Source organism: Spodoptera frugiperda, chromosome 11 (assembly GCF_023101765.2).
Source record: "Spodoptera frugiperda isolate SF20-4 chromosome 11, AGI-APGP_CSIRO_Sfru_2.0, whole genome shotgun sequence".
Taxonomy (NCBI): domain Eukaryota; kingdom Metazoa; phylum Arthropoda; class Insecta; order Lepidoptera; family Noctuidae; genus Spodoptera; species Spodoptera frugiperda.
Window position 1 is genome coordinate 3,980,852 of NC_064222.1, and position 13,193 is coordinate 3,994,044.

Consider the following 13,193-nt stretch of genomic DNA (forward strand, 5'->3'; position numbering starts at 1 on the left):
CTCACAACATGACAACTTGATATTTTTTTGACAGCTGTAATGTTGCGTTCAAGATACTTAAGGAAATTGCAAAACTAAATTCTCAAAATTATAACAAAAATCAAAAGTTTATTCAAAGTGTTTGGGTGAAGTAATTATCTATACTTTTTATAAATAGTTTTTGCTAATCGTATTTCATTGGCTTGGCAGGTTATTTTATTTATTACTAAAACTAATCTATTCGTTTTTGCTACTCTGCGACAGATGTCGCTACTTGCCCTTTAAAAATGTGTGGTTTTGGGCTCAAAAAAAACTTTCATTAATCCTTATTAATTTAACAACGTTTCTTTTCAGCTGTTTCGACGTAGAGGAATAGGAGAATTTTCGAAACAAAACATCTCGATAGTTGGCCCCTGTTTTAACTGAGAACTTACCTATCTTACCCAGGATCCCTTGAGCGTCAGACCCGCTTGTGGCCCTCTACCAAGGAAGCAGTTAGCGGGTATATCGTATTTATTCTGATTTATACACACGAGTTTTTTTTGCAAATGACGTCATATTGCTATACTTACTCAATTGGTTATCTAAACAATTTATTCCTCAATTTTACCAAACTTGGTGTACCTGGTACTGCTGGTACCTGCCTACTCAAGGTAAACAAAAAAGCGTTAATGTGTTAGCTATATGAAGGAGGTGCTAAATGTGACGTCCGGGTGTATGATAACTAGATTAATTTTAACTTGAAAAGGGATTTAAAAATAAACGGGTTTAAATAAAGTACCCTTAATCTAATGTCATGAATCAGAAGATAGGTAAGTACTTAAGTATTATCTTCAATTTTCGCTATTTTCAATCATCTAAGTTCACTTCTCATTATCATAAGATCAAGGACGGTCAGCGGATACCTTCATTCACAAACCTAATAAACATTCAATTTCAATAAAATAATTCACAAATTTAAATTCACGAGTTATCTGACACACTTAATTCTTTTTTTAGCAAATAAATATACCTACTTACCTATATTTATGATTTATTTATGCATAAATTAATAGATTTGTAACTTATGTTAAAAAATGCGAATGTCCAGTTACCATATATAAGCACCCATTAGTACATAGGTACATACTACATTACCTAATTAACATAACTGTAACCGTTAGTTTAAATATGTAACTTGGATCGCAGGTGTGACATTCAACAAACTTCACGTTTTTTAACATGCTAAAACTTAAACTGGACATTAAAATCTATCAAAGTATGTAATTGTTATTATAGTTGAATTGTGATTTATGAAGTACACCTGCTGCGTAAATTTTTTGAATTAATTAATTTAGTATGGAATATTTAAAATAAAAGACAAATAAATAACATATAGCCCCCACATCTAAGGGTATATAAGTATTTAATCCCAAAATATCACAATTACAAAAGTATTAAAGTAGAACACCTTAATCTATCGATAACTTAAATAATAAACTCCTATTTATTTACTAAACTAAACAATCAAATGTCACACTGGCTTTCAGGCTGACGCGACGTATTCCACCCATATAAAGTAAGTCTAGAAATTCTTTAGTGGTGAAGAGTCCATATGCAATCTAACTCTACTTTAACGAACTTTCATTCAATAACCCCTTGTCTGTCGGTATAGGTATAAGACACAATAGAAAACACATTGTGTCTCGCGTAGATCTGCGTTCCGACACACAACGGTATAATGAATATCTGTAGAATAGGTTGTCAGCTCCTAAAATTCCTAGTGCCGTACCGTACAATTTTAATCGATATCGAGTTTCCTGAAAGCTCCTACTGTGCCGTAAATATCGACGTCGTTGCTGGGAACCTTCGCAGTGCTGCAGGCTTCGTTGAAGATCCGCAGGTAGGGGCTGACCTCGTCGATACGACGCCTCCACTTCTTCGCAAGAATATCAATGTTTTCTTCATCCCCTCCCCATTCTCTCGGCAACACTTGTGCGGGAATGTGTTCCAGTAGTTCTTCTACTTTCGGATGTAAGTAATACTGCGGAAGAACGTAAAATTAGTCATTGAATACCTATGATACACATGCATAATGTAGTAAAACTAAGCTACATTCTACACAGATGAGGCAGACATATTATTTGTACATAGCCACTGTTGCCATAGCCAGTATTAATAGCTCTCTACGCTTCGTCAACATTATTTTAGTTAACTATGAGACACATACATAATTATTTACTTGATGGTAATATGCGACTTTAACAATGAGATTATCAACAGATTCTAAGATAACACTCCATATTCAGCTGTTTCCTTATGTGTAGGCGGCAGTTTCCGTATGTACACGACTAGTAATTATTACATCATAGGATAGTCTAAATGGAAATGTCGTCTAGATTAAAATGATAATTACTTATTATATCTATGTTCTTGTTAGAACTAGAAGGGCTAGGACTATGTAGGTCTAGGAGGAAACATTAATGTTACAATAATCATATAGATTCAGTTTGATATTGAAATGTGCATCCACTTACCCGTCTTTTGATCTTCTCGTTCACACAGTTCCGCATGAGTGCGAGGGAGGAGGCAAGGAATGGTGGGGAGCCCACCACGTGGATCCTCTTCAACCTTTGAGGGTACGCAGCCTGTGCCAGCTGGATGGACCGTCTCACCGCGTTTGCTGCAGCTGCTACGTGAGCCACGATCGAGCCACGGACATTTGATACCTGAAATAAACCATATAAGATTATTTTGCCTCCTTTACCTTTAGCCTAGTTAGTACTTTTAGGATCTTTACTGACCTCATAAATAAATACGTCTCCAGCAATCTGATGTTCGTCGTACATTCTGACGTCACTGGTGAGGAGCACCGCTCGCACCGTGTTGGCGATGTCTGCCGAGCTCTCAGGGTACTCCGCTCGAATTCTGAATATCGTGATCCGGTAACCTTCGTCTGTCAGTTTCGGAAGTACTACGATATCCCTGTGTGAAGATAATTGGATTATACTTGGGGTTCTATTAATATGTTCAACTTTGAACTGAGGTTGTTCTTTGCTGATAATAAATGGATAGTGAGATTTTCTTGTGCCAATCCATATAGAAAGAACAAGCTTAATCTAGTGTACGAAAAATCCAATGTCCAAAATGGTCTTACATGAACTTGCAAACATCGTTGAGAGGTGGACAGGTGAGGGAGCGATGTTCGTACAGGTCTCGGAAGCGGGCGCGTGCCAGGCAGTACGCCTCCAGCTTGGAGCGAGCGCGGTCCAGGTCCATGCGACAACCTCGTACAAACAGTTCCAGGACTCGCTTGTCTGTAAACAAAGACAAAATTGAATAATATTCTTACTCGAAAAGAATATGTATTCAGTTTCAAATTCGAAAAAAATACATATTTTAATATGTACTTCCAATTCAATAAAAGAACTAGCTAATAAGTAAATACTTTCGTTGATAAAATTGGAGAATTATGATGAAGTATATTCCCGTATATGTGGCGTTCCTCAAGGATGTATTTTAGGCCCAAATATATTTTCACAATCATATAAGAATTATAAGACAATATTTACTTTTTCCAATAATCTATGTAACAAGTCACGATACATGGAAGATTTTTATTGACAGTGTACATAAAAATGAATGCGTGACGTGACGAACATGCCTACTTGCTGTAGCTACTCAACCATTTCACAAATGCCACGCCTCTGTTTGGACTGACTGTCCAAATTAAATATAGATTTTAGATTATCTATCTCTATGCTTTATTTTCACTAATATCTCCGGTAGTCACACTGTTGACACTTGCGTCATAATCTACTTAAATCAGCTATTTATTTTTACTTCCGTAATTGTAGCATATTGAGGAAAATAAACCCGACCGGACTAATAGGTGTAAAATATGCTTACTTGTAGGTACGTAGTAATAGTACATAGTGAGAAACAGGATATTAAATAAAAGATAGAAATCAATAGACATTTCCTACATATTCAAGGCTAAGCTTTCTGCGTACTTATACCCCGAAGATGCATATTTCTAACTATGACAAGGCACTTTATCAATTTAAGTTCATTTTTTAAATTTAATTAAACACAAAATCTCGCACATTTGCCTACTTTAAAGCCAAAAATGCGGTAAGGAAAACAAGATTATTTGGTTATCTTGAAACATTATGAAAATCCTATCTTATAATACGTAATACAAGGTTCCAACCAAGGTTAATCAATGTAATGACATAATAACGCCGGGAAATATTTCGAACCAGTTCAACCACCGCGCTTTGTTCTCCATTATTTCCGTTTTTAACAAAACAACTGTTCATCATCATCGCCTATTGTCCCACACAACTTGTTACACCGGTTACCGCGACTAAATCTTCTGGAACATCTCACTTAAAAACAAGTTTAAAATTTTCCATCAATTTTGTGTAATTACTATAATTTTAACTGTAACTATCGGTACCTTCTGTTTACGTTTACAAAGTTGTGTAACTTGTATTACGTATATTACGTGTATTACATAGGTAGTTGTCATTATATACATGAGTAGTATACCAATACTTTTTTCTATTTCTTCTCTTCTAATAACAACTTCTGATTTGTTTCGTTGCGGGATCCAAGACAGTCATTCATTTCCCTGCGACGACCGGACTTCAGTGTTCCGGTGTTTTCATCGTCGTATCTACTGAATATCCTGGCTTACAGGAGTTGCAGCGGTATGGGAGGTTGTGGTGGGCTTGTCCCATTAAAAAAATAACAATACTAATGTCCTCGATAAAAACAATTTCCCGAAACTGGAATTTCTGAGTTATACACAAACATTGAGGGTCTGACACATCACACTCTGATTTCATCTTTCTCAGAACTTCCCTGATAATCCGTCTGATCTATTCTAATTTCATTGGAAAACACGTATTCGCTATTAAGTACTCGGATACCTGGCGTTCTTTAGAACACCAGCCCCGTAACCTACAGGCATTATTTTAAATAAGTGGCGTGGCCTCATTTCTATGTCCCTTCTAAATCTTAAGCTTATTATTAGTCCTAGAAGACTGTAGATAGGTACTGACACTAACTCTTAACTTTGGTTATTGTGTGCAGTGCAGTGTACACTGTACACTTCCACAGGAGCTCATTACTCCCGCTACCAGTTCCAAGATAATGAGACACTCAGTCTCCGACTGCCATACACCATAACAGGCTACTTACATATAATTACATGAGTATCAGTGTTAATAGTTTTGCAATTATACTTTTTAACTAACTTGGTCAAGGAGCGTCGCCTGCGCACGTAATTTTGCGTAGAACAACGTGCGTTAGCGCATGGCTGTATTATAATGCACTCGACGTTTGGGCGCTGTGAGCGTGAGGAAACATTCTAGTGATGAACTGCTATTGTTCAAAACACTGGCGGGGATAAATTATGTCATTTCACTTCGCTTAACTTGGAACTGTGCGGCGCGTGATTGGATTTATTGATGAGCCAGCTGGAGCTGCGTGAATTCGGTCACTATTGCGTACGGCGCACGATTCTTTGCATACGCTTAGGGCACACGATCGTTTAGTTATTGCTTATTATGAGTCATTACGTCTTATTGAATAAGTTATTATGCGGCTATTAATATTTTTTTATTACGGACATTTAAAGGGACTGTTTATTACATTCATTTACGGGGAAGCAATAAACGAGTAGGTATCTATTTAACAACAGAATATTAATATTATCCTTTACATTCTGCTGCGGACTACCTAGCGGATTACCGGGTCTCCGGCTCGAAAAGCAGGAGTAGGAACGGGGTGGTTTTTAATCAGTAAGAGTCTGAGTCCCTCTCGCCTCGTTAAGGCAGGAGAAGTAATTGGATGATTTTCCCACCTTAAAAAAATTATCTACATTGAATCTATGTTAAATAGGTTCTGTATTTAACTTTGAATTGTTATCTAGAGGTAATCTTGTCCCTTTGTGACTATTGACGTGCGTAACCTTAAATCAAAGTAGGTACAAAGGTTATTTTCTCATGAAAACTTCAACGCCTTTTCCTCATAGATTGATTTACGTTGAATAATTACAAATGAGTTAGTATTTTATTTACAATCGGTTTGCGTCTGAACCTACTTATTTCAATCCTTGTTACGTAACTACGTTTATACAGGTTTGTGAGATAGACATTCTTGTGCCATTTAATTGCGTTGCAGAATGCCACTTGCAGTTCTGCAATTTCATTTTCTGTGTCTAAATAGTAAATACCATTTCCAAACGAGTAGCGTGTAAATTCTTGTGTTTATTTGTTTTCGTCATAATTAATCTAAATTGAGACATCAGGCAGTTAAATCACGGAGATGAGAAGAGATGTAATAATAGTGTTCTTTTACTATAAATTTAATTCCTTAACAAAAACATATTTATTGTTAACAGTAACAGTATGTAGTAGTAGGTACGCATAATTTATGTATATCTACGTATGTATATAGTGTTCGCATAAAACATTTGTTTACTAACAATTATTATAGCTTTTATAATATATTTATTTTAATTATATTCCATTGCATAATGCATTTTATGTACCTAGTCTAGGTACCTGTTGGTAATACCTACCCAATTACCATACCTTTAAGCAAATTATCTGTAGGTACCTGTTATTACACACACCTCCAATACTTATTCATGAACAGAGGTGTTGAATGAAGGAAATAGATAAAATTTCATTTAAGACTCGCGGGTCCGGCTGAACGCTTTAGCCAAGTTCTAAGCAAAATTATAATAAATAATATTTTTATACATAATAACAGGTTTTAAGTGAATAGAAGAGCAGATATTTCAACCTCTTTTTAAACTTAAAGCCTTATGTATTGCTGTATCATATTAAATAAGCAATTTTAAGTGACGTTTGTTGTAGTACCTTGTTACAACCGTCGGTACTTACAAATACTTAATCCTCCATTAGCTAAGTTACACTTTAGTGTACACTTGAGAACTGTGCAAATAAATGTTCGTTTTTATTACTTGGATTACTTATTTTATTCTTGACGTTGAAGTATTTATGTACACAAACTGTACACCCTGTACCAACTGTCTACGTCATAGCTTAGAACAACAAGCTCTGCGCTAGTGATTATGAAGTGTCCTGGTATAAAGGTGTGGCGACACTCTGACAAGTGACAGTTGACAGAAGTCGCACATAGACTATCTACGAGTAAATCAACGGATGACGTCACAAATATCCTGCATCACACATAGGGCAAGTGACCCGGTTGTGGCCACCGACCCCTTTGTGGCCATTTGGACCTTCAAATATTTATAACTAAGGCATGGACAAATAAATTACTCTGTGATGTACAGTACTTAAAATATTGAATATTGGAGACCCTGATACCGTTGGCAGCTTTGATGTGTCAAACTTCACTTCGATGCAACAAGTCATTCTTTTTAGTTGGGGGTGAAATTGTTAAGATCTTAACAAAAAGGCTAAGGCGAGCGGGTGAGGATTTGGGTTTTATTTTTCAAACCTTTGCTTATTGTTTGGATGTTTATGTTAATACAACATGAAGAATATATTGTCTAAGTGAAACTAAAGTAATTTTGTCGCCATATGTTTCTGAAGTGAGGTTATTAGAAGGTGGCCACTAATGGAGACAAAATTATGAATTTCTCCATCTTTGGCCACATGGCTGGCCATAACTAGTGTACATAGACACCCCACTTCTTCCCCTTTATTTTATCGTGGCTTTTTTTTCCTTGACTTTACATATCAACAAATACATATTTTTCATTTTCAGAGATGCAATAAATTGCCTTCACACAAAGGGGAGGTCAGTTTACTTTGCAGCTTTTACCAACGTCATATAAATGTTGATCTCTTTATTTGTAAGTTAAATTCAAGTGAAGTAATAATATTACATATTTTCCAAACCAAATGAAAACCATTGTTTCTAAAATGTCAAATTTAATTATTAAATTTTGATTACTTTTATTGTATTTTTTGATGGCCAGAACTGGCACACGACCGTGGCCAGAAATGGCACGAATCTGGCCAAAAATGGCACAAACTCCCTTTTTTTTTCTTTTATATACAGTTATTTTTCTATTGAACGTTCTTTAAAAAAAGGGTTTTCATAGGCAAGGTTAATACATGTTAAATGACTTTTTACAAGAAATATGTTCGTGATAACAAAATCTATAAGTTAAGAAAGCCTCAAAGTCAACAAAATTCTTAAAGTGGCCACAACCGGGTCACTTACGATACGAAGTTTACATGCGAATTAAGACGGATAGAAAATCCCAACGAACAACAGTTGGGCAGAAAGCCCGCCAGGCTGATCACCTCGCCTGGTCGGAGGATCCTCCTTTGCTTAGGGAACTTTACTCTCTGTTCCCTAAAGTGGTGACCCCGACGTGATTGAAACCAACCTTCACGGAGCAGATCAGCACCGTCATCCTTATCGCCATCTCCCTCACCCATCACTTCTCCGCTGAGCGGTAATCAAGTCGCAGCCAACCAGCATCCTCGGCCTCATCAGGGACCACCACACGCTACATCGAAGATATGCAGCCTGGTTCTTCCCTACGGCCTCATCAGCGTCTAGGCACAGCACGAAGTCGCACATAGACTATCGACGAGCAAATCAACGGATGACGTCACAAATATCCTGCATCACACATACGAAGTTTACATGCGAATTAAGACGGATAGAAAATCCCAACGAACAACAGTTGGGCAGAAAGCCCGCCAGGCTGATCACCTCGCCTGGTCGGAGGATCCTCCTTTGTTTAGGGAACTTTACTCTCTGTTCCCTAAAAAGGTATATAGTAGGTAGAATTTATTAGAACACTTTTTAATTTTACAATAGAAGAAGTCAATAGACCTTTGTATAGAACTTGACGTACCTACTCCATGAGATGGCGGGCGAAAAATATGTGCGGAAAGGGAAAGTTACACATTAATTTAGAGGACACTATTTTTGCGGCTTAACGCTAATTTTAATCTAAAGTTAAGGGTGCAAGGTATGTACATATTGCCTAGATTCAGTAAGACAAAGTGTATATAAGAGTCAATAGTCTATTATGTCACATTACGAAAATGGTAAGTCATCATTATTGGACATTACCCTGACTGGCAAATAAATTCACAAAAAGTTATCAAGTGGACACTTGATATCGCATTGCAGGTGGCAGAATACGACTTGATGATTCACTATTCCTACGCGGTCAAAGATTAAGATTTATTCTTTGATTCTACTTCATTAACGATTTCATAAATATCCTACCGAGGTATCTACTATAGGTACGTCCAACTGACTAAGGCAGTGGTCCCAAATTGGTTTGGATTTAGGACCCACCTTCAGGGAACTAAACTGTTATCAATATGAAAAATTAAATACAGAATGGTTGGTTAGTATTTCTTTCTACAGACAAGGCCCACTAAAAATTCGCTTACGACCCACTAATGGGTCGCGACCCATAGTTTGGGAAACCCTGGACCCGGGACTTATGAGTATACCTACTGGGGGGTTACTGTCGGTCATTGTAGAAGATGTCTATTGCCTAGGCTAGTCGATGAAACGGTACATTTCATTTAATCAATAAGTATAATTAGCTACCAAAATGTTAATTAATCTAAACAACTACAGTCGTATACGGTCAAAGTCAGTCTGCCTTTAAGGTGTGTTCTCGAAGTATGGCACAGATGTAGCTTGTTTATATAAACAACAACGTGTGGTTAAGTTACAGTTAATTATGGAGATCTATCTCGAGGTCAAGTTTTCCGCGATCGATCGATCCGTGAAAGGGCAATAAAATAACTCGAGAACCTTCCGCGTGTTGGAAAGCAGAAAGTATGGAATTGGCGTCATCACAAAATCTGTAGAGAGATCGAAACATCTATAGAAATAGATATTCTAATATATCATCTATTCACGGAAAGAAGGTGGCTGTGCTTTCACCTAAAATACTGATGATTAGTAATAATTAGAAACAATCCTACCTTTTCGCTTTGGGAATTAAGCCTACTACTTTTTATTTACATTGCCTATATCAATTTTGCTTGAATTTCTTTAAAAAAAAATTAGTCTCTTATGCTCAATTTTAGCAAAAGAACCGTGGCTTCTCCATTACATCAACTTATTATTTAGTTATGGATTAAAGCATTAAATACCGATGCAATTAGTAACCGCAACTTGCAATACTCGTATCAGACACAAAATAATTAGCGCAGCGGTCAATGCCCCCGCTAGACACTTGCCACATAAGCCCTTGTCGCAAGACTTAATTTACTATTTCTGTTCTAAGTTACCCAAACCTGGCCCTACGTACCATACCTACAAAGTTGCGGTTGAGCTAGGTCCTAGGAATTGAAATTAAGACAAAAAACAAAAAGTACTATTTTCTTTACCTGTACTATTTTGTACCTAAACACCCAGACCCGGAATAATTAGTGGATCACACACGAAATTGTAACGCCCAGAATATTAACTGAACCCACGACATTGCGCAATAGCTTGTATTCTGCTGCGAAAAGCTATCTAAGAACCCAGTAAAAGTTCCAGCAAAAACAGTAGCTTTAATTTTTCGATAACACATATCCTGTTTCTGGCATTTTCTGACTGTTTATATTAGGTTACTTATCTTACCAAAGGGTCTTTTAAAAATATGAATGAAACTTTTTTTGAAGTCAGTACAGAAATAGACTTAAATTTTGTTGTTAAACTTAAATTGAACTTAAAAAACTGTATGACTATTTTTTACACACAATGTTAATTATGAATGGTTTGATGAAGGAAGGAATGTACTTCATAAAATAATAGCATCTTAGTATATAACGTGTATGTAAATAAAATTTAATGCATATTGTGATTTATGACTGTGTATAAAGACCAGTACGCAGGACTTACCGACGTTCTCCGGCTGCGGCAGGTGCGGCGAGGCGGCGAGCATGCTGCGCAGGTCCTGCACCCCGCGCGCGATGTCCCCGGGGGTCTCGCCCAGCTCCTGCGCGATGATCTCCGCCTGCTTCAGGGACGGGCCGTGCAGAACCGCCATCGCACTTCACAACACGCGTCTACTCGTAATTTGTATCGCTGACTCGATGCTCTAATTCCGAGCTGCGAGATTGCGCACTCCAGCTGAGTAAGGACAAAACTGTGACCGCATAGCGCTCACTGCCTTTTATAAACTCCGCGGCCACTGCAGAACATAAGGACGAGGAGGACTGCTCACCGCCAGACACTAGCGAGCGAGCACCGGCTCTACGTCACTAACATCAACTTTAATCATTATCGCCCTTTAAAGAATATTAATTCGATACGTTCTCATAAGGTTTTAAGTAAATAATATACAACGTGAGTACATACAACACTTAATTAAAGTTGCAAATTAACGACAAGCCGTGTCTACAAGTACCTAATGAATCTTTGTTTTGTTTCACGTATTATTAGAGACGTGAGATTTTATACAGTTTCTGCTAAAATTGTTCGGAAAGTGTGTCAATATAAAGTCAAGAGCGTCGAAATGTGATGAGTTTACTTACTCATCCACCGCGGCACGTGAGCCGCACATTTACTACGTTGTCACTGTTCGTTAGTGTAATGAATAATTAGATAATTATATGTTAAGTAAAACTTGTGAAAGTGTGGGAAATACTTTTCATAGTTATTACGTAACAATATTTTCTGATCTTTGTTATTCCATGTAGGATAAATCCTATTAATGCTATTCAAGGTAGGGTATACCAACCTAGCCTAGCTAATGTTTACTATCCAGAGCTGTGGACTACCTAGCGGGCTTACTCGGGCTCCAACTCGAAGGACAGAAGTAGGAACTGGGTGGTTTTTAGTCAGTAAGAGTCTGACACCTCTCGTCGCCCAATGCGGAAGAAGTCATTGAATGATTTTCAACCCTTAAAAAAAGCTAACGTTTTCTGTAGGTACATTTTACTTCCTTGAAGAAGCAATTCAGAAAATCAGGCACTGGACACTGAACTCTGGACATAGGCAACTAGCAAAAAGTATTTAAGTAATGTATAAACGCGAAAATGTTTTGTTTGTTCATTTGTTAGCCGTTCGGAACGTTTTTATGTGAACGTTGAACCGATTTAAAAGCCTACTTTATTTGTGTGAAAAATCATAAATGATAAATGATATTTATTTTGCAAATAGGTTACAATGTAACTCTTTTACACGTCAATCTCTTAAATAACTAGATAAGGCCGGCATCGGCATTTCCTATCAGACTACTATGAGAAGAAAAGCCGAAACAAACTCAGATCATAAATAGGTACGATAATAGATACCTAACACATAATCGCAGGCGTTAGATTGTCAGGTTTTTTTGCGATATGATTAATATAACAATTATGTTCTTTTAATAGCTAATGCCTTAATTAGTATTTGTCTGCAGTAGGCAACCTACCGTTGTTAAAAAAATGTTGAAGATCATAGATACCTACTTCGCGAATCGCGATATGACCATGACTGGTGATTTATGCTTATCATGAGGGCATGACACCAACCACTATTGTTAAGTAAGTCCTTAATAGGTACTTATGTAAGTACTTGTATATAAAATAAGTAAGTAGGTAGTCAGGTACCTACTTAAGTACAATCGTAACATAACTTGATAAGTCTGTCATTAATGCATTGGCTTTAGTTATTGTGGGAGAAAACCTACGGCGGTTTCAACTGCTGCTTTGCTCCTATTGATTTTTCATATAAGTATAGCGTTCCTCGATAAGTGGACTACCCAACACGCCAACACAAAAATAATTATTCAATTCCTACCAGGAGTTCCGGACTATTTCGGAGATTGTGTTTTGTTTATATGTTTTTTTTTAATAGTATAGGAGACAACGAACACACCCATCCATTGATGGTAAGCGATCAGCCATGTATTGGTACAGATTAGATTAGATAGCGTAAAATTTAAATAATAAAAGTAAAACTTAAGATAAAAAAGTACCTAGGTCTAAATAAATTAATTTAATATAGGATATTGAGTTTTATCCGTTGCCCATATTTATAAAAATACTAGGCTAGGACGTCGTCCGTCCGTCGCGCGTTGTAAGGAACAATAATGTCGTACGTAGGTACGTACGTTATTGTTCCTTGCTAAACTTGAAACGATGGGATAGTGCGAATATATGAAAAGTATATTGAGTATGTTATGTTACATTTAATTTTACGAAACAAATTAATAGTAATAAAATCAAAGTATAGTGATAACGCTTATTGCTATTCATAATAATATA

At 36.8% G+C, this 13,193-nt stretch overlaps 1 protein-coding gene across 1 annotated transcript; it reads right to left on the bottom strand.

The window, feature by feature from the left end:
• Positions 1-1,347: 1,347 nt before the first annotated feature.
• On the bottom strand, positions 1,348-11,271 carry LOC118275108 (alpha-tocopherol transfer protein-like). The gene is made up of 5 exons (XM_035592969.2): positions 10,843-11,271; positions 3,116-3,275; positions 2,763-2,943; positions 2,496-2,687; positions 1,348-2,002 (listed from the first exon to the last, which is right to left on the bottom strand). The coding sequence occupies exons 1-5, from the start codon at positions 10,988-10,990 to the stop codon at positions 1,760-1,762; spliced, it is 924 nt and encodes a 307-aa protein (XP_035448862.2). The 5' UTR covers positions 10,991-11,271; the 3' UTR covers positions 1,348-1,759.
• Positions 11,272-13,193: the final 1,922 nt, after the last annotated feature.